The sequence below is a fragment of the Oryctolagus cuniculus genome, chromosome 10 (genome assembly GCF_051225735.1).
Source record: "Oryctolagus cuniculus isolate XC-2025 breed Fujian yellow rabbit chromosome 10, ASM5122573v1, whole genome shotgun sequence".
In the NCBI taxonomy this organism is placed as follows: Eukaryota; Metazoa; Chordata; class Mammalia; order Lagomorpha; family Leporidae; genus Oryctolagus; species Oryctolagus cuniculus.
Window position 1 is genome coordinate 101,375,646 of NC_142876.1, and position 25,026 is coordinate 101,400,671.

General features: G+C 57.3%; 1 protein-coding gene across 3 annotated transcripts; it reads left to right on the top strand.

Annotated features, from left to right (window-relative positions):
• Window positions 1–12,102: 12,102 nt before the first annotated feature.
• On the top strand, window positions 12,103–24,952 carry LAMB2 (laminin subunit beta 2). 3 transcript variants are annotated; one of them, XM_089306284.1, is made up of 33 exons: window positions 12,103–12,595; window positions 12,926–13,011; window positions 13,141–13,313; window positions 13,399–13,534; window positions 13,622–13,695; window positions 14,095–14,283; window positions 14,364–14,427; window positions 14,661–14,863; window positions 14,953–15,073; window positions 15,404–15,592; window positions 15,801–15,980; window positions 16,071–16,183; window positions 16,457–16,536; window positions 16,613–16,745; window positions 16,919–17,080; window positions 17,158–17,285; window positions 19,702–19,834; window positions 19,995–20,187; window positions 20,264–20,407; window positions 20,616–20,847; window positions 20,925–21,088; window positions 21,170–21,394; window positions 21,484–21,701; window positions 21,811–21,907; window positions 21,997–22,369; window positions 22,464–22,648; window positions 22,722–22,963; window positions 23,044–23,392; window positions 23,716–23,923; window positions 24,006–24,147; window positions 24,230–24,406; window positions 24,487–24,646; window positions 24,729–24,952. In XM_089306284.1, the coding sequence occupies exons 2-33, from the start codon at window positions 12,927–12,929 to the stop codon at window positions 24,863–24,865; spliced, it is 5,409 nt and encodes a 1,802-aa protein (XP_089162410.1). In that variant the 5' UTR covers window positions 12,103–12,595; window position 12,926; the 3' UTR covers window positions 24,866–24,952. The 3 variants fall into 3 exon arrangements, with proteins under 3 accessions (XP_089162410.1, XP_002713463.3, XP_089162411.1); XM_002713417.5 differs by lacking the exon at window positions 12,103–12,595 and adding an exon at window positions 12,709–12,841; XM_089306285.1 differs by lacking the exons at window positions 12,103–12,595; window positions 13,141–13,313 and adding an exon at window positions 12,756–12,841.
• The last annotated feature ends 74 nt before the right edge of the window (window positions 24,953–25,026 follow it).

Genomic DNA, 25,026 nt, shown 5'->3' on the forward strand with positions numbered 1-25,026 from the left:
TCCATGTGGGAGACCTGGATGAAGCTCCTGGTTGCTGGCTCTGGTCTGACCCAGCCCTGGCCATTGCAGCCATCTGAGGAATGAACCAGCAGATGGAAGACCTCTCCCTGTGTTGCAGGAAGAGTAGGAGAGGAGGAGACAGATCTTGGATCTGCTGGTTCACTCCTCAAAGGGCTGTAGTGGTCGGGGCTGGGCCAGGCCAAAGCTGAGTCACCCAGGTGGGTGGCAGGCTTGGGCCATCCTCTGCTCCTTTCCCAGGCACATTAGCCGAAAGCTGTGGTTAGCATTGCTACCCCAAGTGCATCTTCCCTCGTTGCCCGATCTCAAGGGCACCTTACTCCCAGCTGTACCGTGTGGGGAGCAACTGGGAGCAACTCGGACTAGACTAAGTTACTGGAATTAAGACTTACTCTATACATCTGCTCTCCCACAATATGGCGCTGGGAGAGGAGGAAACAGCTTCTACACAGCTGCCTCCAGTTCAACCAATAAGCAGCAGGACCTGCTCCTGATTGGAGAAGAGCAGCGTACTTGGCGTGTGGGTAGCAGAGTTGGGATTGGTGGAAGAGGACTATAAAGGAGGAGAGAGACAACATGCATCAGGGAACATCTAAGAGGAACACCTGTGCAGCCCCCTAGAGAGCCGGCCGGCGGTGTGCCGCTCCCCTGCGGAAGTGGGGAAAGTGGCCAGGGGGAACTGCCCTTCCACAGAGGTGGAAGGGACGGTAGCCAACCCGGGAAGAACCAGCAGCAAACCCGGGGAGGGCCGAGCAGACGAAAGAACAGCGCAGGGTCCTGTGTCGTTCCTCCACGAAGACGGGGAGTGACATACCGTGGCCCCACGACCCTGCATGCTGCTTGCCTCTGGCAGCTCTGCTTTCATCCACCGTGTGAGGTGACGGAGTGACTTGAGGGCCACTCAGACCCTCAAGGGTTGTCCAGCTTAGAGCTCGCTGTGTTCTCTCTCAGGTCTAATTCCAGCTCTCAGTGCCCAGGACTGCTTGCCAGGTTGTGCACCCTCTTTCCAGTTGCTGCTGTCTCCAGTAATGAGTGAGGTATGGCTTTTCCCCAGAAAGCCAGCCAGAAGGGGAGGAGAAATCAGGACTCAGAATTGCTGCTTCTATGACTCAACACCAGAGAGTGTATGGCACTGAGGTTGTAATCTCCCAGAGTGGCCCTGGTGACAACATCCCTATGGCGTTCAGGTGTGGTGGGGCATGTCTCTAGGGTGTTTGCTCAGACCCTGTCATTGCCAGTCCAGGGTCCTGGGACAATTGCTCAGGAGTTGCTAGATGTGTTTCTTTTGCCTGGCCACTCAAGTAGCAGTTGCCTGCCCATCAGCAACCTGACTGTTGACTATGGCCAGAGCCTTTGAACTTGATCCACCTGTGGCCTCTATGGCCCTGAACCCTATTACAGTATCAGTTGCTTGTAGCTGGGGAGGAGACTGCTATTTTTGGGTTATAGGAATGGCGCCTTTAGGGTGTCATGGGCAAGTTCAACACGGGCGGGGGAGGGACTGGGTTATTGCTGGGGAACTGGAGGGGGCGTCATGTGCTCTGAAATTTTGGAGTAAGAGGCTGGCCATTCCTAGTTGGTCCTCTTGACCCCTTCCCCAGGACTCAGAATGGCTTCTATTTCTATACCTCTTGGGACCAGAGAGGATATGACTTTTTTTTTTTTTTTTTTTTTTTTTGACAGGCAGAGTTAGATAGAGACAGAGAGAAAGGTCTTCCTTTTCTGTTGGTTCAAACCCCCCCCCCCCACAAATGGCCGCTACAGCTGGCGTGCTGTGCCGATCCAAAGCCAAGAGCCAGGTGCTTCCTCCTGGTCTCCCATGCGGGTGCAAGGCCCAAGCACTTGGGCCATCCTCCACTGCCCTCCTGGGCCACAGCAGAGAGCTGGACTGGAAGAGGAGCAACCAGGACAGAATCTGGCGCCCCAACCGGTACTAGAACCCGGGGTACTGGCGCCACAGGCGGAGGATTAGCCAAGTGAGCCACGGTGCCTACCAAGGATTTGACTTAGAGGATGTGATCTCGAGTGGCCCTGGGAGCGACAAGAACTGGTGACAGGCAGAGCGGTGAAGGTGCCAGTATATCCATATGTATGCATATGAATGTGGGATCTGGAGAGACAGCTGGGTCACTGACAACGCCTTGCTGCAGGTGTTAGGAATGTCACCATCCAGCTGCTTACTGCTTTACCCAACTCGTCATGACTTTAAGGGTGTCCTAGTGCCCTAGCCTGCAGCTTACTTGGCAAATGCTGGCCCTGTGCCCTCCTGCCCAGTGATCTCCAATGAGGTTCATCCCTTGTGACCAGTGGCCCCACCTGTCCCGACATCCCACCCAGCAGTGGGCCAAGGCTGCTCCTGGCTCATGTCCTGATGCTTTGCCCACAACTGCTCAAGCCTCTTCCCCAGGAGGCCTACTGCCCCAGCAAGGGATCAGTGACCTCGGCTGTGACCAGTGTTCTTGGACATCGAGCCTTCTACTGAGGGCAAGGGCAGGCCTAAGGAAAAGGGAGTTCAGGCCCTGGGGTGAAACTGGAGACTGAAACCTTCTTCCTTTCAGGTAGTTTTCAAAGTTCTCGACCCAGCCATTTTGGTGGGTGACCCAAACAGACCTGCTATTGAAGGTAATCGTCCCCACAACCAGTCCTGTACCCTTTGGCAAGACAGCCAGACACTCACTGAATGGGAGGTGAGGCAGTGCTTTGAGGTCTGCACTGGCAGGACAGGCAGGGAGGCCAGCTCAGTGTCCCGGTTATTCCCCAACTCTGTCCCATCATTGTCCTTAAAAAAAAAACAAACAAACAAAAAAAAAAAACTTATATTTATCTACTTGGAAGAGTGACAGACACTGAGATGTTCAATTCCACTCGTTCACTCCACAAATGCCCTATGGCCTGGGCTAGGCCAAGCCAACAGCAGGAGCCTAGGACTCCAACCAGGTGTCCCATGTGGGTGGCAGGAACTCAGGCACTCAGGCCATCGCTGATGCCTTCCAGGATGCATTAGCATGAAGATGGATCTGCAGCAGAGCAGCTGGGACTCGCATTGGCACTCAAATATGGGATCCCAGTGTTGCAAGCACCCGCTTAATACACCGTGGCACGGTTCATCATAGTCCTTTTTTTTTTTTTTTTTTTTTTGGTCCTTTGGTGGCCTCCTATCACTGTTGTTCATCCTGTTCATCCTGTGCCCAGAGCATAGGAACTAACAAGGGGAGCAGTCTCCATCTATTCCCTATCTCTGTCCCATCTCTGAACTGTTTTGTGAAGCCCCATCATATTTTCTCATTTCTGCCCCAAAGGATGCCCCCCCATCTCTGATCCTGTCATTTCCCTTCATTATTCTCCTCCTTGAGGGCATCCTTCACTGCTTCTGTCATTGCGCACCTCAGCCATGACTGTGGTCTCAGTTGGTGCCCCTTGTCCGTGAGACTACCTCTAGGTGGCACCAAGGCATCTTTGGATATGAACCCTTCTTTGTAAAGAAGTCTTGTCAAAGGACCAGACAGCCACGTGACCGTAACCCAGCAAGGCAGCCCAGAGCCAGTCCAGGAGGATACCAGGGCACACCCAAACCAGTAGGTGGAGCTTTTTCTCTCCATCTGCTGGGCGCTCCCTGCCGACCTTCATTCACTGCAGGCACTACTAGCTGCTCACCCCGAGCCTTCCCAGTAGGTCTGCGATCTGCTGCTGCTTTTGCCTCTAATCAGGAAAGAGGGATGTCCGCAGCAGAGAGAGGGAGGAGGTAGCCACAGCTTGGCGAATGATTGAGGCTGCAGAGCAGAGCCACAGACCCATCTGCATCCATGTGTTCATTCGATGAGCACCCGTCGAGCTCCACTTCTGTCAGGCATCTGCTGGGCGATGTTTGATGGGGAACAGACAGACAAGGGATCTGTCTTCTTGGAGCTGACATGGAATATAGTTGGTAAATAAACAAATTACCCTATGTGAGTTGATTGAAAAGCAGACTTCTAGTTTGGATGATGGGCCAGGGAGTGGAATCCTTTACGGCGTTGGGGAAGCAGATTTCAAAAACCTGTAGATACCAGCATGCAGTGTCCAGGAAGTAGTGGGAAATGTAAGAACAATATCAGGGCTGATGAAAATGTATCCTCTGGCCGGCGCTGCAGCTCACTAAGCTAATCCTCCACCTGCAGCGCTGACACATCGGGTTCTAGTCCCGGTCGGAGTGCCGGATTCTGTCCCGGTTGCTCCTCTTCCAGGCCAGCTCTCTGCTGTGGCCTGGGAGTGCAGTGGAGGATGGCCCAGGTGCCTGGACCCTGCACCCGCATGGGAGACCAGGAGAAGCACCTGGCTCCTGGCTTCGGATCAGTGCGATACACCGGCCGCAGTGGCCACTGGGGGGTGAACCAATGGAAAAGGAAGACCTTTCTCTGTCTCTCTCACTGTCTGCTCTGCCTGTCAAAAATAAAAAATATATCCTCAAGGAGGCTCTCCCCTCCCTGGATCATTGCAGACACCTTGTCCCTTGGTGAGGACCTTGGGAAGGGCATCTCTGGCTAGTGGGCTGAGCAAGCCGGGGGATGGGCAGACCCATTTTGCCCTCCTGTCTGCCAAGTACATGAGTTTTGCATCTGCCACTACCGTAGAGCTGTTGTCCACTGTGAGCTCTGACAGGACATGTATAGTATGGCATGGGCACCCCCATGCTACCGTGGTTGATCGCCACGCTCTGTGCTGCGTTTCTATACCAGCTGTGGGTCTACCTATTCCAATTCTGCCTTTCTGTTTCTGCACCAGTTGTCACTTTGAGATGGCCAGTGTCTGCCAGCTGACAGTGTGTGTGAATGGTGGGGTGTGTGAAACATTTCAGCACAACACACCTGGGCACTGGCCCTTCCACCATGACCTCTAGACCTCTAGGGCATTCCTGGTCCCCTTGATCCTGCACACATGAGCCCTCCATTTCCCCAAGCGTAACTCTGACCCTGATTCTTCAGCTCCAGAGGCTCTTGACTTAATTCCATCCTTAACCTCTGACCTCTGATCCAGACTGTGTCTGCCCTTGTGGGTGCCCTGCAAGGGGATTTATGTGATGCCTACATAGATGAGACCTGTGACTTCCTCTCTGAGCAGTGTTGCTGTGACTTCTGCCAGCCTGGTCACTATGGCTTGAGCCCGACTCAGCCTAGCGGCTGCCAGTGTAAACAGCTCTCAGGGTAGGCCTCCAGCCCCATGTCCTCCTTGCTGTGTCCTTAATTACTGACCTTGTACATCCACCCAGTCCACCTCCTGCAATCCCATTAGCAACTGAGTGTCCTATGCCTCAGCCTACCCGTGTCATACCTGGGGCCAGGTCCTTGGCATTCATGTCTGTGATCCCTCCAATAGCTATCACTGCAAATGCTCTGTCACTAGACAGGACTGTAGCCATTGACTGGTGAGCCTCCACACACTCTCTGACCTTGACCTTGGACACTGAGCTTCTTCTAGGAGCTGATTAGTATAAGGCTGTAGTGATTGTGACCCTGGTCACCAGGGTTAATGCAGTTTGGAGAGCTGAACCAGCATATGCCTAGAGGTAGTACCTTTGGGAACAAAAGAAAGGCAAGTGACTTTAAAATTAAAAGTGTTTCACAGCACATGTGTTTCGAGGAAGACTTAGACCAAGGAATAAATTCTATCCCCTTCTCAACTTGAATGTTATAAACCCTTTGTTTAACATTGACTTAACCCTAACTGTGGAATGTATCTGGGTTTCCTCACCGACCCTCTCAGCCTCTGGCAATCCCAGTCTATGACTTCCCATACCCCTGAACCCTCCTTTTCCTAGAGATCTTTATGTCCTTCTCCTACTGTTCTGTTTGCTGTGGCCTGAGTTCTGGGATCTGAGCAGTGACCTCCCAGGCTGCTGATCCTATGACTGTGGTTTTGGGGGTGTCTACAGCAATAGGTATAGGGCAGAACCTGGGGGGATCAGGGTCCAAGAGCAAGAATTGAGGGTTCACCTTGGCCCCCTCACTTGCCCCTGTGCTTGCTTAGGTGTTCTCTGCCTATGCAACCCCTACTTTTGTGGCTACTGCTGATATGAACTCCAATCTGGGTATTTCTGCACTGCCCTTGACCAAGCCACAGCTGAGACTTAGCTTCGTCAGGGCCTCCAACCAGCTGACTCTCAACTGCCCATGAGTGTCCGCAGGATCAGAGACTGGAGGAAATCAAGTTTCAGGCCCTGAGGCTCAGAAGAGGGAGTGAATGTTGATACCCAGATCAAGTAAAAGATCTGTGCTATGGAAAATGTGCCATAAAGTAATCAAAACAAGAATTTAGGGGTGGCCGGCGCCGTGGCTCACTAGACTAATCCTCCGCCTAGCGGCGCCGGCACACCGGGTTCTAGTCCCGGTCGGGGCGCCGGATTCTGTCCCGGTTGCCCCTCTTCCAGGCCAGCTCTCTGCTGTGGCCAGGGAGTGCAGTGGAGGATGGCCCAAGTGCTTGGGCCCTGCACCCCATGGGAGACCAGGAAAAGCACCTGGCTCCTGCCATCGGATCAGCGTGGTACGCCGGCCGCAGCGCGCCGGCCGCGGCGGCCATTGGAGGGTGAACCAACGGCGAAAGGAAGACCTTTCTCTCTGTCTCTCTCTCTCATTATCCACTCTGCCTGTCAAAAAAAAAAAAAAAAAAAAAAAGAATTTAGGGGTGAATATTTAGTCTTGTGGTTAAGATGTTGGTTGTGACACCAATGTCCTGTATCACAGTGGCTGGGTTCAATATCAGCACCAATTCAGACTCCTGCTTCCTGCTAATGCAAACCCTGGGAGGTGGTGGTGATGCCTCAGCCACCCCTGTGGGAGACCCAGGTTGAGTTTCCAGCTCCCAGCTATAGCCTGACCCAGTCCCAGCCATTGTGGGCATTTAAAGAGTGAACCAGCTGATGGGGGTTCACTCTGTCTCCCTTCCTTTAAAAATATAATACATAAAAAGTACTCTACTCTAATTGTTTTGTTTAGAAAACACACATATAGGAGTGTAATTTAAAAACAGAGCAGTATTTAAGAAGTTGGTCTATTTTCATTCATGATGAAACACTGATCTTAATAACCACATAACAGAAATGGAGCATCTCCGGGACCACATGGTCTGCCCTTCTGTCCACCCTCTGCGGGGCTGGGGTTCCACCCAGACCTTTCTGGTCTGAACTAGGAGCACATGAATTTGTGACACTGCAGCTGTGGAGGACCCAGGGGGTGTGGAGGCCCAAGGAGAGCACAGTCCTATAGATTCCGTGAGGTCCTGGGGCTCCACCCCATGTTTCGTGGATATAGATTGTAGCAGGACAGAATTGCTGCTGTGAGGTTGGGGCAGGGACCAAAGAGGCTGGAGTTAAGAGGATTGAGTCTTGGAGGTGGGGAGTGTACGCAGGGGAGGCCAGGCGTGGGAAAGAACACAGGCAGAGTGTAGAAGGTAAGAATAGGCAGGGGCCAGACCTTGTGGGCCAGGAGAGAGGCTTAACTTTTATCCCAGGGGAATGGGGGTGGGGGCAATGAAAGGAATTCGAATGGGAAAGAGGCATAAGGAGAATGAATTGTCTAGGGTAGGTCTGTTGAAATGATTCCCAGTGAGAGGTGGCTTTGTCTGGACTAAATTGAGGCCACTGGAGAGGAAGGGAAAACAGACTTAAAAGAGATCTGAAAACAGTAGGGGGACAAGAGGGAGTCCTGATGGCCAATGCTGGGAGGTGTGGCAGGTGAGGCTGGGCTTACCGCCCCTGCTTGCAGCCCTTCAGCCTCCTACTGGGCCATGCGCCTGCCTCGGTAAAGGAGTTGCCTGGGCTGAGGTATGTGGGCCCTGGGGCGGCACAGCATCAGCAGGGGCTCTACCAGGCAGGTTGTCTGGAGCAGTGAGGGCAGGCCTCCTTGGTGAGTATGTGCCCCAAGCTCCAGGGGGCAAAGAGAGAGGACTGCAGGAGCTCATGAAGGTCATCTAATCTTGCCAGCACAGAGTGCCGCCCACAGGGTTCACTGAGCACTGAATGTGCCTTGCTGGTCGGGCAGTGCCCTTGCCACCCTCACATCAGAGTCGGACCTGGGATCACTGTGTTCTTGCATCCTTGGAGTGGGGAATGGGAGTCTGACTTGAGCTGTAGGAGGCATGGAGGGTGAGGGCATGGAGATACAGCAAGTGTGCAGCTCAGGACATGGAGGAGGGAAGGGCCACAGGCCAGGACACGATGAGTCTGTGGGTCCCATTGGATGTGGAGGCTGGTGATGTTGGAGATGGTTCAAGGGGGACAGAGAAAGAAGGAGGAGAGATGCCCACATCCAGAGTCAAGGGTGAGGATTGCCTGGGGCAGGAGCAGCGCTGGGAGAGTGTGTGTGTGCCACGTCTGAGCACGAGTGCTCATTATTCCTGCTGGGCAGAATTTGGGGGCCACATGTGCTCCTGGTGTCAAGGTGGATATTGGGGTGATCTATTGCAGGAGTGCAGAGGTCAGAGGGGTCCTCACACAGTCTACTGCCAGGGGCACAGCTACCTGGGGCCACTCAGTGTTGAGTGGTGAGGAAGCAGTTGGAGTTTCCCTAGGGAGAACACAGCACATTTATTTGTTTGCAAGAGCACAGAGAAGGTGAGGCAGAGAGAGAGAGATCTTCCATCTTCTGGTTCACTCCCCAAGTGGCCACAACAGCCAGGGCTGAACCAGGCTGAAGCCAGGAGCCAGGAACTTCTTCTGGGTCTCCCATATGGGTGTAGGGGCCCAAGCACTTGGGCCATGGTCTTGCCCTGGCCCAGGAGGGCCACAAGAGCCTAAGGTAAGGCCAGTGAGCTGGTAAATGGGCAGTAGGAGAGGGCATGGGCTAGGCTATGACAGGGGGAAGGGACCAGGTACCCTGTGTACCTAGGGGCCCCAGGAAGCAGATAGGTCCTGTCCCAAGACTCAGGTCTCCTGAGTGCTTCTGTACCCACCCTGACCATCTTGAAGACACAAAGATCCAGGCCTCTTCAGCTGTCCTGTTTTCCCTAGGAGGCCATGCAAAGAGCCCAGGCCATAGCCACATGTGGAGACCACACAGCATCCTGGGGTGGGCCCAAGAGGCCTGACCATGGAGAGTACAGCTGCGTGGGGAATAGGCCAGCTCAGGGGACAGCTACATGTGGGTTAAAACTGAAGGAGCTGGTCAACAGGGTCCGCGTGCTGCACTGCAGCTTCTCGGGCTTCCGGTCAGGGTTGGAGTAGCAGGTGGAGATAGGGGTCACTGTAGAGGATTTTTCCTAGGCAAGGAATTTCTCCCACGGCTAGGCTGGATATATGGCAACAGGAGCTCACAGAGACTAGATCCTCTGTCTTGTTAGCAGGAATGCACGGGTCAGGGATTTGGGCTGGCCTGTGTTCCCAAGCCCTGTGGGGTTTCCCCTTATCATGGGATCCTGCCCATGGCTTAGTGAGCTCTGGCTGCCTCCTGCCACTTCTGTATCCTGGACATAGCCATCACAGCCTGGGAGGAGCATCAGCGATGGGTACAGAGCCATGGGAACGATGGCTGAGAGCTGCAGCGGGAGTCACAGGAGGCCATGGCTTGGACGTGGGTTTGCTAGAGACACATTCGACATCTGACTCACTCCTTCCAGCTGCAGACTCCATGGGAATCCAGACCCAGGAGACATGACAGTGCAGGAGGGCCCTGGGGCGTGGCTGCAGTGGCCCATATGTGAACACCTCATCTGCTTGTTGCATGTCTGTTCATAGCTGATGGGCGGTGCAGGGGACATCAAAGGCATTATCATGGTACTCCTTCCAGAATGAGGAACATTCATAAGGTCTGACCAGGTGTGCTGGTGAATGTTTAGCAAGCTAGGAGTCCAATTTTTAGGGGGAAATTATTTGCACAACTTACCAATTTCCGTGGTCTAAGTAATCTTTTTTTAAAAAAATTATTTATTTATTTGAGAGAGAGAGTTATAGTCAGTGAGAGGGAGAGACAGAAAGGTCTTCCTTCCTTTGGTTCACTTCCCAGATGACTGCAACGGCCGGAGCTGTGCCAATCCGAAGCCAGGAGCCAGGAGCTTCAGTGTCCCATGCGGGTGCAGGGGCCCAAGGACTTGAGCCATTTTCTACTGCTTTCCCAGGCCATAGCAGAGAGCTGGATTGGAAGAGGAGCAGCCGGGACTAGAACCAGTGCCTGTATGGGATGCCAGCACCTCAGGCAGAGGATTAACCTACTGCACCATGGCACCGGCCCTGGTCTAACTAATCTTATCATGACTAATTTCAGTCTACATAGCATTCAACAACTGATTTGCAAAATTTCTGAAAATTTGACAACTGGTTCTTCTAAGACTCTAGCACACCACTGGGTACTTGTCAGAGGCAGGGATCAGAGTTCAGGTCCAAGATCCACCCCTGCTTTGCCCGAGATGAAGGCTGTTGGTTCCCCTCCCCTGAGGTGGGACAGCAAACAATGCCCTGCTGCTGGATCGGAGTCAGGGTGTTCTCCCTGAATCAGACACTGTGGGTCAGGAGCTGACCAGGGCCGAAAGCGTCTTCCATCAGGCACAGCAGACCACACAAAGGGCCAAAAGCCTAGAGGTAGAGGTAGAGGTTGGTGGGTGGGCAGGAATTGGAAGGTGAACTGAGCATCTGTGCCCTTCAAGGATGGTCCGGCCAGAGCCCAGGACCAGGTTCTGCATGTTCAGAGGGTGCTGGAGGAGGTGGGAACTCATGAAGGGGCTCCAGTGAGGCTGGCACTTCAAGGCCTGGGGGCCAGTGTACAGGAAGTGGTCCTCCACTTGTCCTCCTCGACTCCCTCACATCCCTAGTTCAATGACTGCTGTGATCCCATGAGGTCCTTGGGGTTCTTAAGTACCCTGACAATGCAAATGGATCTAGTGCTGTGCTTTGAATCCTCTGTTACCCCCAACCTCTGCCCCATAGGTACCAGGGACCTCTCCCAGATGGTCCTGGCAGTTGATGTGTCCCAAGGCTTGGGGCAGCTGAGGCCCTCAGAACACATTTTAACCTGAATCAGCAGCAGCCCCAAGAGGCTGAAGAGTGGATGGTGTTGATTGTAGGCCTGGGCAAGGTGACATGAAGGACAGTTTGGCATCAGGGTCTTAAGGATCCCTCAGGAACAGTGGGGCCTATGTTGGGCTGAACTTGGAAGTTTTTTTTTTTTTTTTTTTACAGGCAGAATGGACAGTGAGAGAGAGAGACAGAGAGAAAGGTCTTCCTTTGCCGTTGGTTCACCCTCCAATGGCCGCCATGGCTGGTGCGCTGCGGCTGGCACACCGCGCTGATCTGAAGGCAGGAGCCAGGTACTTATCCTGGTCTCCCATGGGGTGCAGGGCCCAAGCACTTGGGCCATCCTCCACTGCACTCCCTGGCCACAGCAGAGAGCTGGCCTGGAAGAGGGGTAACTGGGACAGAATCCGGTGTCCCGACCGGGACTAGAACCCGGTATGCCGGCGCCGCAAGGCAGAGGATTAGCCTATTGAGCTGCAGCGCCAGCCTGGAAGATTTATTAATGAGGCCGGTGCTGTGGCCCAGAAGGTTGTCTCTGTCTGCAATGCTGGCACCAGTTCAAGTCCTGGGTGCTCCACTTCCCATCCAGCTCTCTGCTACTGTGCCTGGGAAAGCAGTGGAGGTTGGGCTAAGTTCATGCAGGGCCCCTGCATCCACGTGGGAGACCGGGAAGAAACTCCTGGCTCCTGGCTTCCCATCAGCCCTTCTTCTCAGTGACTTGAAGTTCTGGGCCATCTCTAGGATCCCTGAGACCCCCCAGACTAATCACGTGACCAGCAGTAGCCTCTGTATGACCAGCTCCTAGATCCTACAGATGGACTGCCTCCCTCTCCCCCTCCCCCTTTGCGAAGCGGGCGATTCCCGGAGGATCGAGGAAGGCCCAGCTTTCTCTCCCGGGCCTGCAGCGTCGGCTGCTCCTCGTTGCCCACGGATAGAACCTTCACGGCTAGGGCGGTCCAAAGCAAGAAGCAGCTAGCCCTGAAGACTGGGCCTTCGGGGCCTCTCGACCCCGCCCCAAACTCCGCTCCCAGGGGCCTGGGTGGGGCGCACGCCCCTGGCCGCGCGCATTCCAAGCCGGGCTCCGGCGCTCCCGGAAGGCTGGAAAGTCCGGAGCGAACTACTAGCGCAAGATTCGGTTTCGCTCGCTGCAGCTCCGTTCCAGTGTTCGAGAGTCTGTTTCACACCAAGAAACTGAGGCTGCGCTTCTCACGCCTACTTGCCGTGGCGACTGGGGGCGGCGGAGACCCGGAAAGTCAGCCTTGAGCAGGCTGTGACGTCCCCATCTCTTCCCCAGCCGGCGTGTGTCCCGGTTCTCCGGCTGGCCCCAGGGCCCTGAACAGGGCAGTTTGCTGCCTCTACCTAGGCGGGAGCCCTGGGACCCGACAGCTCACTTGATTTTCGAAGTGCCTGTGACACTGATGACGATGGCTAAAGGCTCCTCGGCCCTGGGCTCCACATCTCGCGTATCAGATCCCTGCCATTTGCTCCTGTCGTGCCCCCCGACTTCACGCGCCCCCTGCCTGCGGTGGCCTAAAGCGCCAAACCTTCCTCTGCCCGCCCGCGGGGGTCTGGGCCTGGCGGTCCCACAGTAAAGATTTGTGGGTGAGGGGGCTCGTGTCTGGTTCCCGGGAAGAGGGCTGTTTCCGGAGAGCAGGGATAGGGTGAAGGCAGCCTCTGCCCGGTGTAGCATTCCTGCACGGGATCCACTCCGTGGTTTCCTTTCGGCTCCGCTTCCCAACTTTGCTCCAAGTTGCCAGACTCTGGGCTGGTGTAGGGACCGCTGAGTGGACCCGGCCCCGACTGAGAGCCTGGAGGGAAACCCACCCGTTCAGAACCCACACCGGCAGGGTCAGCACGGGCCCCGAAGAGAAGAGGCGCGCTCAGGGCCCTGGATCCTTCGTCTCCCCTCATCCCTGTTCCCTTCCTCTTCAGGATGGAGTGGGCCTCAAGGGAACAAGGGAGGGGCCGGCAGGGACAGTCAGTGCCCTGGGAGCTCCGACTGGGCCTGCTGCTGAGCGGTGAGGGGGCCTGCTGAGGGCTGGGGTGTGTGGGATGTGATGGGAGGCCTGGGGTAGCTGCTACAGGGGCACACAGGGTGGGGCTGCCAGGCCACAGCCCTGCAGAGCTGACTGACCCACCAACTCTAGTGCTGGCTGCTGCACTGGCCCAGGCCCCGGTCCCTGATGTGCCTGGCTGTTCTCGCGGAAGCTGCTACCCAGCCACGGGTGACCTGTTGGTGGGCCGCGCCGACAGACTGACTGCCTCATCCACCTGTGGCCTGCACGGCCCCCAGCCCTACTGTATTGTCAGTCACCTGCAGGTGCTGCTGGGGGTGGGGTGGGAGGCTGGGTCCGGGTGGGGCTGGCCCTGGCTCAGGCACTGATCCTAACGCCTGTCCGACCCAGGACGAGAAGAAGTGCTTCCTGTGTGACTCCCGGCGCCCCTTCTCTGCTCGAGACAATCCACACAGCCATCGCATCCAGAACGTAGTCACCAGCTTTGCCCCACAGCGTCGGTCAGCCTGGTGGCAATCCGAGAATGGTGAGGCCGTGGAGTGAGTGGGGGCATGGAGCGAGCAGGGCTGCCCACCAGTAGCCTCGAACTCCTGACCTCCAACTCCTGCCCCAGGTATCTCTATGGTCACCATCCAGCTGGACCTGGAGGCTGAGTTCCATTTCACACACCTCATTATGACCTTCAAGGTGCCGGCATGTCTGGGAGCCTACCCGAATCACCCTGCTTGGCTCTCCATTGCCCTGGGCAGAGCCCCCACCCCAGCCCAACGTGCCTGAGCTCACATGTTGCTCAGGCTGCATGGGGGTGGGGGTGGGGCTCCTTCACCCCGCCACTTTCTGTTGCTGTGTACCTTCAGGACTTTGCACTTGCTCTTCTGCTGCCCCAATCCCAGGCTGGGCCAGGGGCTGTCTCCCTGGGCCCTGTGACCCCTGAGCCTACCCTCTCTGGTCGCTGCTTGGCTTCCCTTGTGGCCCTCGCCTGTCTGTGAGCTCTTTGAGGGCAGTCCCAGGCTGAGCAGGGTTCTCAATGGCCCCGGGCTGGGCTTGGGTCCTGGTGCTCACTGATCAGCCGTGCCCCCCACCCAGACATTTCGCCCTGCTGCCATGCTGGTGGAGCGCTCGGCAGACTTCGGCCGCACCTGGCACGTGTACCGATATTTCTCCTATGACTGTGGGGCTGACTTCCCAGGAGTCCCGCTAGCCCCTCCGCGGCACTGGGATGATGTAGTCTGTGAATCTCGCTATTCAGAAATTGAGCCATCCACTGAAGGCGAGGTAAGGGCTGGGGTCTGTGTTGGGCAGGGGAGAATGATGGGTCTGAGCCAGGGTCCAATGTCTCCCTTCTTTCCCTCTAGGTCATCTATCGTGTGCTGGATCCTGCTATCCCTATCCCAGACCCATATAGCTCACGGATCCAGAGTGAGTGCTCCACCCTTTGTGCCTGGCACAGTCCCAGCGTCCGGCTGGGGACTATTTGGGGCCTCAGTAACTATTTTGGGTGCTTCCTAGGACAGATGCCAAACCCAGTTTAGCTGGAGTAGCAGTAGACAGGAGGTCTCCCAAGGTGACCTTGGCAGCTGCAGCCCCTAGGTAGGCATGGGGCAGCAAGGGCCTGCCTGACCAGTTGGCTCTAACCCTTCCTCCCAACTCAGACTTACTGAAGATCACCAACCTACGGGTGAACCTAACTCGGCTACACACACTGGGGGACAACCTGCTCGACCCACGGCGGGAAATCCGAGAGAAGTACTATTATGCCCTGTATGAGCTGGTTGTGCGTGGCAACTGCTTCTGCTATGGACATGCCTCAGAGTGTGCACCTGCCCCAGGGGCACCAGCCCATGCTGAGGGCATGGTAATGGGCTTCAGACGATTGGGAGAGGGCTAGGGGCAGGGACTGGCATGGTTAAACGGTGCCAACAACCTACCTGCCCACATCAACAGGTGCATGGGGCCTGCATCTGCAAACACAACACCCGTGGCCTCAACTGTGAGCAGTGTCAGGATTTCTATCATGACCTGCCCTGGCATCCAGCTGAAGATGGCCACAGCCATGCCTGTAGGAGTGAGTAAGACCCCAGCCCCTGTAAGCCTCCAGACTCTGTAGGCTGGCCATGCCCTACGTGGTTCCCAGGGCTGGGAGGTCAAGCCCTAGCACCCAGGCTATGTCCAAAGGGTTTCCAGGCCTTGATGACCCTGGAGACCCCTTGAGTCCTCCTCTGCAATCTGCTCTATGTGGGGGCTTGTATGACGCTGAGACCTTGAGGCCCCGGAGTTCCCACCCACAAACTCTGGCTTGTGGCAGGGATGTAAGATGGCACCAGGGTTCCTGTGTCCCTTACCCTTGAGACCTGGTCTTCCAAGTAGCCTTGCCCTGTCTTTTCTCCTCCACCAGAATGTGAGTGCCATGGGCACAGCCACAGATGCCACTTTGACATGGCCGTATACCTGGCGTCCGGCAATGTGAGTGGAGGGGTGTGTGACGGATGTCAGCATAACACAGCTGGGCGCCGCTGTGAGCTCTGCCGGCCCTTCTTCTATCGAGACCCAACCAAGGACCTGCGGGACCCAGCCGTGTGCCGCTGTGAGGCTGGGGTTGGGTTTGGGTTTGGGGGAGGGAAATCTGAGCCTGGGGCAGGAACTGGGGAACCAGATTGCTGTCCAGGATACAGGGAATTGTGGTGGGTAGCTTGGCTCAAAGCCAGGCCAGCGGTCCAGGGTGAGGGCTTAGAGGAGGCCTGGTGCTAGCCTACTTGAGGTAGCTGACTCTGCACATCTTATTTTATCCCCAGCCTGTGATTGTGACCCTATGGGTTCCCAAGATGGCGGCCGCTGCGATTCCCATGATGACCCTGCACTGGGGCTGGTCTCGGGACAGTGTCGCTGCAAAGAACACGTGATGGGCACTCGCTGCCAGCAGTGCCGGGATGGCTACTTTGGGCTCAGTGCCAGCGACCCACAAGGCTGCCGGCGTATGTGTGCCTCCTGCCCTGATTGCTGGCTGACCTTGAACCCCGACCCCTCCTGCCTTCCAAAGTCCTGATGGGCCTCCTTCCCTGCAGGCTGTCAGTGTAATGCACGGGGCACGGTGCCTGGCTCCACCCCCTGTGACCCCAGCAGTGGATCCTGTTTCTGCAAACGTCTAGTGACTGGACGTGGCTGCGATCGCTGCCTGGTGCGACTGGAGGGGGCTGGGGCCGTGGGCTCATCCTCGGAGCAGAAGACTCCATGGGGGGGAGCAATGTCCATGCCCCAGTGGGTGGGGTGCTGAGAGCCTAGGACCCAGTCCTGGCTGACAAGCTTCAGGGTTGGGAGGCCAAGCGTGTGGGCCAGGGACCTGGCAGCCATATCTTCGCCAAGGGACAGTAGGTGCGGAGAGGTGTGGCTGGATTCCCTGCTGGGTAGCCAGGGGATCTGTTTCTGACTCCCAGCAACCTCTCTCCCTCAGCCTGGCCACTGGGGCCTCAGCCACGACCTGCTTGGCTGCCGACCTTGTGACTGCGATGTGGGTGGTGCCTTGGATCCCCAGTGAGTGCTGTGAAAGGGGCTTGGAGAGAAGGGCAAGAGTGGGGGTCCTTCCTGAGTAACCATGACACTTGTCCAGGTGTGACGAGGCCACAGGTCAGTGCCGCTGCCGCCAGCACATGGTTGGGCGACGTTGTGAGCAGGTGCAGCCTGGCTACTTCCGGCCCTTCTTGGACCACCTAACGTGGGAGGCTGAGGATGCCCGAGGGCAGGTGGGAACACCAGCAGAGGGCAGGGTGTGGGTGGGACAATGGCCAGAGAAGTGGGGTTATGGGTGGTGGTGTTATCCATCCCCAGGCAAGGCCTTGGTAGGGGGTTAGGGGCTGGCTGCGTCAGAAGACGTGGTGCCTCCCTGAGCCCTTTCCCCTGCTTCAATGCCTCCCAGGTGCTGGATGTGGTAGAGCGCCTGGTGACTGCCGGGGAGACTCCTGCATCCTGGACTGGCCCAGGCTTTGTGCGGCTTCGCGAAGGTCAGACGCTGGAGTTTGTGGTGACCTCTGTGCCGAGGGCCATGGACTATGACGTGCTGCTGCGCTTGGAGCCCCAGGTGAGACTGTGTGATCACAGACCTGCAGCTGAATCTCTTAATGTGGGAACATCTCCTCCATCAACCTGTTTCCTCAGGTCCCCCAGCAGTGGGCAGAGCTGGAACTGACTGTGCAGCGTCCGGGGCCTGTGTCTGCCCACAGCGTGTGTGGGCATGTGCTGCCCAAGGATGACCGCATCCAAGGGATGCTACAACCAGACGCCAGGTGGGCTCACTAAAGGCAGTGGTGACGGGTTGTGGGGCAGCCCTGGATCCCTTCGGAGCAGCTGAGACCCCACTGGGCATTCATCTCTTCCTTCAAATCTTCCTCCTGAGTGCTGTTTGCCAGGCACTGTTGGGTATGGCACTGGTCACAGGAAGGAAGCAGACAAAACAAGGCCAAAGGTCAAGGCAGGCACTACTGAGAAATCAGTGTCGTTCCACGGAGGGCACTTGGTGGTGGCGGCGGATGGGGGAGTGGCAGCGTCACAGCACTCTGAGCAGGAAGTGACTGGTCTGATTAATGTTTTATATTTTGGGTGGCATTTGTTCCACGGATCTTTTCCATCCCTGCACCGCTTCACATAAACAGGAAGCAGACTGAATAGCATAAGGAACCTGGCTGTACCCATTAGAGACATTCTGCTAGCTGTGAGGTGAACAGAGAGCCCTCTGAACCGGAGCGCAGACTTAAAGGGGCCAAAGTGGAAGCTGGACTATCTGCGAGAGGCTGCAGAGTTGGCCGAGTGACAGTTGGCTGAAGAGAGATGTGGCGGTGGAGGTGGTGATTGGAGGGAAGGATCCCGAGGAGTCTAGCCGCAGAGCTCGTGGCTTAGACATGTAGGGGACGGAGAGAAGGTGGAAAGATGACTCTAGGGTCTTTAATCTCGCCACCTGAATAGGGGTGGAGCTCTTATTTTATTATTTTTTTTAGTATTTATTAAAAAAGTTATTTATTTATTTGAAAGGCAGAGTTACAGGCTTGCGGAGGCAGAGAGAGAGAGAGAGAGAGAGAGAGGGAGAGAGGTCTTTCATCCGCTGGTTCACTCCCCAAATAGCTGCAATGCCTGAAGCTGGGCCAGTCTGAAGCCAGGAGCTTCTTCCAGGTCTGCCACGGGGGGAGGCAGGGGCCCAAACACTTGGGCCATCTTCCACTGCTTTCCCAGGCCACAGCAGAGAGCTGGATCGGAAGTGGAGCAGCTGGGGACTCGAACTGGTGCCCATATGGGATGCCGGGACTGCAGGCAGCGGTTTTACCCGCTATGCCACAGCACCGACTCTGGGGTGGAGCTCATTACTGAAACAGACATGGGAAGGAGCCATTCTGAAGTACTTACACGGGGGAGAAGGCCAGTCGTGTTTGGATTACAGGGAGGAGTCAAATTAGATGTAGAAATTTAGGAACTACTTCTTAAGATGTGGGTAGGAAATGGCGTGCCATGACCAGAGGCAGAAAGCAGGATCCGACCAAGCTTGGGGTACTCTGGTGTTGCTGCACAATGGAAAAGGAGGAACCGGGGAAGAGGGGAAAGCAACACAGCGACAGAGGCCCCTCAGCTAAGAGAAAACGAAAGTGTGAAGAAGGAAAGGACATCGATCTCATTGCACACTGCTGAGTGCTGGAGTCACAGAAGAACAGAGAAGTGGCTCCTGGCTTCAGCTACACGGAGGGCATCGGCAACTTGGGCACAGGATGGGGCAGAAAGAGACAACAACTTGGGCACAGGATGGGGCAGAAAGAGACAGAATGGGAGCCTAGAAAGTAGAGTTGGTGACTGCTGTGGTCTCTTTATTAACGTGCGAGGCAGGAAAACAAAGACGAGTGGAAGCTAAGAGAAAACTCAAAGGATTGAAGGAGATTTTTTTGTTTTTGTTTATTTATATTTGTTTATTTGAAAGGCAGAGTTACAGAGAGGCAGAGGCAGAAGCAGAGAGAGAGAGAGAGAGAGAGAGAGAGAGAAAGTCTTCTATCCTCTGGTTCACTCCCCAGATGGCCACAATAGCCGGAGCTGGGCCAATCTGAAGCCAGGAGCCAGGCACTTCTTTCGGATTTCCTATGTGGGTGCAGGGGCCTAAGCACTTGGGCCATCCTCTGCTGCCTTCCCAGGTGCATTAGCAGGGAACTAGATTAGAAATGGAGCAGCCGGGACTTGAACCTGTGTCCATATGGGATGGCGGCACTGCAGGCAGCGGAATTACCTGCTGTGCTGCAGCGCTGGCCCCAGGCTTTGTTTTTAGGGGGCTAAGAGTCTGAGCATGAGTTTGCAGAATGATAGGAATGACTTAAGAGATAGAGGGAGTGACACAACCTTAGTGAAGAGAAGCCCAGACTTGACGTTGTAGGTTTGGAGGAGAGAGAATGTGAAATGGTTAAGAAAAATTGGCAAGCCTTTGTGCTAGGGAAACCCTGTGGGGTTGCCGGGCTGGCTGAGTGTTTCTATTGGGGTGGGTCTGCACAGCCATGCAGTGATTCCATCCAGCACCATCAGTGCGTAGCAGCCATACAGGCCTTCAGCCTGACCCAGCTGTAGCCTCTGCCTTTGCCAACAGTTTTGTTGCTGTGAAAGGGGTGGGAGGAGCTCCCGATGATGGGTTACAGGGACCTTGAATGACCCCCCCATACCTGCAACTGCTTCCCCCAGGTACCTGGTATTTGCCAGTCCTGTCTGCCTTGAGCCTGGCATCTCCTACAAGCTGCTTCTGAAGCTGGTGCGAACAGGGGGACGTACCCAGCCTGCGAGCCCCCACTCTGGACCTGGCCTGCTCATTGACTCGGTGAACAATCCCCTTGCCCACATCAACCAAGATGGCAGGCCTGTGGGCTGGGCCTGGTGGTGCTGGTGACTGGGAGGGGTCTGAGGCCCGAGAGGCAGGCCCACGGCAGTGCCAGTGTAGCCCCGGGTCTGAGCCACACTCTCCCTCACTCACCTTTCAGCTGGTGCTGCTGCCCCGTGTCCTGGTGCTAGAGATGTTTAGCGGGGGTGACGCTGCTGCCCTGGAGCGCCGTGCCACCTTTGAACGCTACCGCTGCCGTGAGGAGGGTTTGCTGCCCAGCAAGAGTCCTCCCTCCGAGGCCTGTACCCCCCTCCTCATCAGCCTGTCCGCCCTGATCTACAACGGTGCCCTGCGTGAGTGTCTGTTTCCCTGGGATGGCGGGGCAGAGTGGGGGCCCAGCATGACTTGGCCCTGACCCTTTCCCCACAGCCTGTCAGTGCGATCCTCAAGGCTCCCTGAGCTCGGAGTGCAACCCCCACGGTGGGCAGTGCCTGTGCAAACCTGGAGTGGTTGGGCGCCGCTGTGACCGCTGTGCCCCTGGTTACTATGGCTTTGGCCCCACTGGTTGTCAAGGTACTTGCATGTGTCTCGTCCTCTCCAGTTCTCTCCCCTTCCCACTGTAGTTCTGCCTCCTCCCGTTGGCTCTAACTCCGCCTTGAACCCTATTCCCTAAGCCCTGGGTCACTTGCAGTTCTCTTCCATTCCCTGAGCTTCCCACCCCGACCCTGACCAGACTCCCGTCAGACCCCTTGTCTCAGCTCCGCCTCTGCCCTGCCCCCAGCCTGTCAGTGCAGCCCCGAGGGGTCACTCAGCGGCCTGTGTGAAGGGACCAGTGGGCAGTGTCCCTGCCGGCCTGGTGCCTTTGGGCTTCGCTGCGACCGCTGCCAGCGTGGCCAGTGGGGATTCCCTAGCTGCCGGCCATGCGTCTGCAATGGGCATGCAGATGAATGCGACACTCACACAGGCGCTTGCCTGGGCTGCCGGGATCACACAGGAGGTGAACACTGTGAAAGGTGAGCCTGGAGCACTAGGAGTGGGAGGGTAAGTGGGCAGGCTGCTGGGGGTGACACAACTCTTCCCCTCCCTGCAGGTGCATTGCTGGCTTCCATGGAGACCCACGGCTCCCATATGGGGGTCAGTGCCGGCCCTGTCCTTGCCCTGAAGGCCCCGGAAGCCAGCGGCACTTTGCTACTTCTTGCCACCAGGATGGGTACTCCCAGCAGATCATGTGCCACTGCCAGGCAGGCTACACAGGTGAGTGGGCAGTGGGTAAGCAGGGGGTGAGAATGAGGTGGCTGGCCTGAGCACTCACAGCTCCCCCTTGATTGTGGGCAGGGGTGCGCTGTGACACTTGTGCCCCTGGGCACTTTGGCGACCCGTCAAGGCCAGGCGGCCGGTGCCAACCCTGTGAATGCAGTGGGAACATTGACCCCATGGATCCTGATGCCTGCGACCCACGCACAGGGCAGTGCCTGCGCTGTTTATACCACACAGAGGGGCCACACTGTGCCCACTGCAAGCCTGGCTTCCACGGGCAAGCTGCCCGCCAGAGCTGTCACCGTGAGTATTGGGTGTGGGAGGGGACGGTTTGGGTGGGGCTCTGCTGTTCAGGCTCCTCTTGACTGGTGTGCTTATCTCGGCTGGCGTAGGCTGCACCTGCAATCTGTTGGGCACAAATCCCCAGCAGTGTCCATCCACCGACCAGTGTTACTGTGACCCAACCACTGGGCAGTGCCCATGCCTCCCCAACGTGCAGGGCCCTAGCTGTGACCGCTGTGCCCCCAACTTTTGGAACCTCACCAGTGGCCACGGCTGCCAACCTTGTGCCTGCCACTTAAGCCGGGCCAGAGGCCCCACCTGCAATGAGGTACGGAACCCATCTTTGGATTCCTGGGTAGCTGGGGCCAGCTGCCTGCCTCACCTCAAGGGCTCAGCCTCCGGTGGACGCTCTGACCATTGTCCTGTTCCCACTCTAGTTTACCGGGCAGTGCCACTGCCTTGCTGGCTTTGGTGGGCGGACCTGTTCCGAGTGCCAGGAGCTCCACTGGGGAGACCCTGGGTTGCAGTGTCGTGGTAAGGCAGCCAGAGTGGCCAGGGTGGAGGGCAGACTTCCCGGGATGCCCACCAAGAGCCCTAATTCTGTGGTCTGCCCTTTCCTGCAGCTTGTGACTGTGATCCTCGTGGAATAGACACACCTCAGTGTCACCGCTCCACTGGCCACTGCAGCTGCCGCCCTGGCGTGTCTGGTGTGCGCTGTGACCAGTGTGCCCGTGGCTTCTCGGGTGTCTTTCCTGCCTGCTACCCCTGCCATGCATGCTTCGGGGACTGGGACCGTGTGGTCCAGGACTTGGCTGCCCGTACACGGCGGCTACAGCAGCGCGCACAGGAGCTACAACAGACGGGTGTGCTGGGTGCCTTTGAGAGCAGCTTCTGGGACTTGCAGGAGAAGTTGGGCACTGTGCAGACTATCGTGGGTGCCCGCAACGCCTCAGCTGCCTCCACTGCGCGGCTTATGGAGGCCACAGAGGAGCTGCGGTGCGGATGGGCCTGAGGATGCGTGGTGGGATGGGGTGGAAGCCCGATGGACTAGGGCTGAATCTCTAAGCACCCTTCCACCTCACTGATGCAGGCGTGAGATCGGGGCGGCCACTGAGCACCTAACTCAGCTGGAGGCAGAGCTGACAGATGTGCAGGATGAGAACTTCAATGCCAACCACGCACTAAGTGGTCTGGAGCGAGATGGGCTTGCACTGAATCTCACCCTGCGGCAGCTTGATCAGCATCTGGACCTGCTCAAGCATTCAAACTTCCTGGGTGAGTTGCCGGTCAGCTGGGCAGGTAGACTGGGATGGATCTTCAGCTGAACGCCTGCCTCGGTCCAACTTAGGTGCCTATGACAGCATCCGCCAAGCCTACAGCCAGTCTGCAGAGGCAGAACGTCGTGCCAACACCTCAGCCCTGGCAGTGCCCAGCCCCGTGAGCAACTCAGCAGAAACCAGGCGCAGGACAGAAGCACTGATGGCTGCCCAGAGAGAAGACTTCAACCGTAAACACCTGGCCAACCAGCAAGCCCTGGGCGAGCTCTCTGCCCGCACTCATGCCCTGAGCCTGACAAGCATCAATGAACTGGTGAGGTGCAAGCACAGGGTGGGACAGGTAGGCACGGATATTCTTCCCGCAGGTTCCTGACCTGTTTTGTGCCCTGGCAGGTGTGTGGGGCCCCGGGAGACGCACCTTGCTCCACGAGCCCTTGTGGTGGTGCCGGCTGTCGGGATGAGGACGGGCAGCCCCGCTGTGGGGGCCTCGGCTGCACTGGGGCAGCAGCCACAGCAGACCTGGCGCTGGGCCGGGCCCGGCACACACAAGCAGAGCTGCAGCGGGCACTGGTAGAAGGCGGCGGCCTCCTCAGCCGAGTGGCAGAGACTCGTCGGCAGGCAGGCGAGGCACAGCAGCGGGCCCAGGCAGCCCTGGACAAGGCTAATGCTTCCAGGGAGCAGGTGGAGCAGGCCAACCAGGAGCTTCGAGAACTTATCCAGAGTGTGAAGGACTTCCTCAGCCGTGAGCCTCCCTCGTGGCCCAGGCCATGTGGTTGTTTTCCCCATGTCTGTGTCTCCCCGGGTTCATCCTTGGGCCTCAGGGCCTGCACTGGACCTGTGTTTATGACCCCCTGTGTGGCCCCTGAATCCTCGCCCATATGTGGTTCCCAAGTCTATGTCCCTGAGTCTGTGCCCCTGTATAGTCTCTATCCCAGTGGTTGTAGCCTTATGCCTATTAGCAACCCCCTCTCCCATGTGTGGCCCCTGAGTCCACATCCCAAGATTGTGTTCCCCATTTCTGTGCTGGAGAATCTGTGTCCTTAAGCCTTGCCTGTGTCCCCATAGAGGAGGGGGCTGATCCTGATAGCATTGAGATGGTGGCCACACGGGTGCTAGAGCTCGCCATCCCAGCTTCACCTGAGCAGATCCAGCACCTGGCAGGTGCGATCGCAGAGCGAGTTCGGAGCCTGGCGGATGTGGACACAATCCTGGCGCGTACAGTGGGAGACGTGCGCCGGGCTGAGCAGCTGCTGCAGGACGCACAGCGGGCACGGTCTGACCCCAACCCTGGCCCCTGGCCCTGACACCTGGTCCCGATACCTGCAGGCCCTGAATTCCTCCCTTTTTTTCCCCAGGAGCCGGGCTGAGGGTGAGAAACAGAAGGCAGAGACAGTACAGGCGGCACTGGAGGAGGCTCAGCGGGCGCAGGGTGCTGCCCAGGGTGCTATCCGGGGGGCAGTGGCTGACACACAGGACACAGAACAGACCCTGCGCCAGGTGTGGTCTCTGTGGGACATCAGTGGGGGTGGATTTATGGGCACGCACCATCGATACTTAGCCCTGGGCCTACTCCTGGCAGGTACAGGAGAGGATGGCAGGCACAGAGCAGGCACTGAGCTCTGCAGGTGAACGGGCTCGGCAACTGGATTCCCTTCTGGAGGCTCTGAAACTGAAGCGGGCAGGAAATAGTCTCACAGCCTCGACGGCTGAAGAAACAGCAGGCAGCGCCCAGGGCCGGGCCCGGGAGGCTGAGCAGGTGCGCCGAGGCACAGGAGGTGGGGGGGAGGCTGGGCCTCCACTGGGCTGCCCTGCTGATCCTGCCCTGTGTGTCTGCAGCTGCTGCAGGGCCCGCTGAGTGACCGGTACCAGACGGTGCGGGCCCTGGCCGAGCGCAAGGCGGAGGGTGTGCTGGCCGCACAGGCGAGGGCAGAGCAACTTCGGGATGAGGCTCGGGGCCTGCTGCAGGCCGCCCAGGACAAGCTGCAGCGGCTACAGGGTGAGGAGCAGTAGGGCGGGTAGGAGCCAGGGATCCGGGACAGTGGGAGTGGGACCCCTAAACGGATACCCACCTCTCCTAGAACTGGAGGGCACCTACGAGGAGAACGAGCGAGCGCTGGAGGGCAAGGCGGCCCAGCTGGACGGGCTGGAGGCCAGAATGCGCGGTGTGCTGCAAGCCATCAACCTGCAGGTCCAGATTTACAACACCTGCCAGTGACGCCTGCCGGGGCCCGCCTGTCCCCTGCCCCACTCCGCACGCCTGTCTGCCCACGCACTACAGCGAATAAACCAGCGTGAACCCTCACTGTGCTGTCTGGACTCTTGATTTCGGGGGCGGGCGAGGATCTCTGGGCGGGACCTCAAGGCTGCCACCAGCAG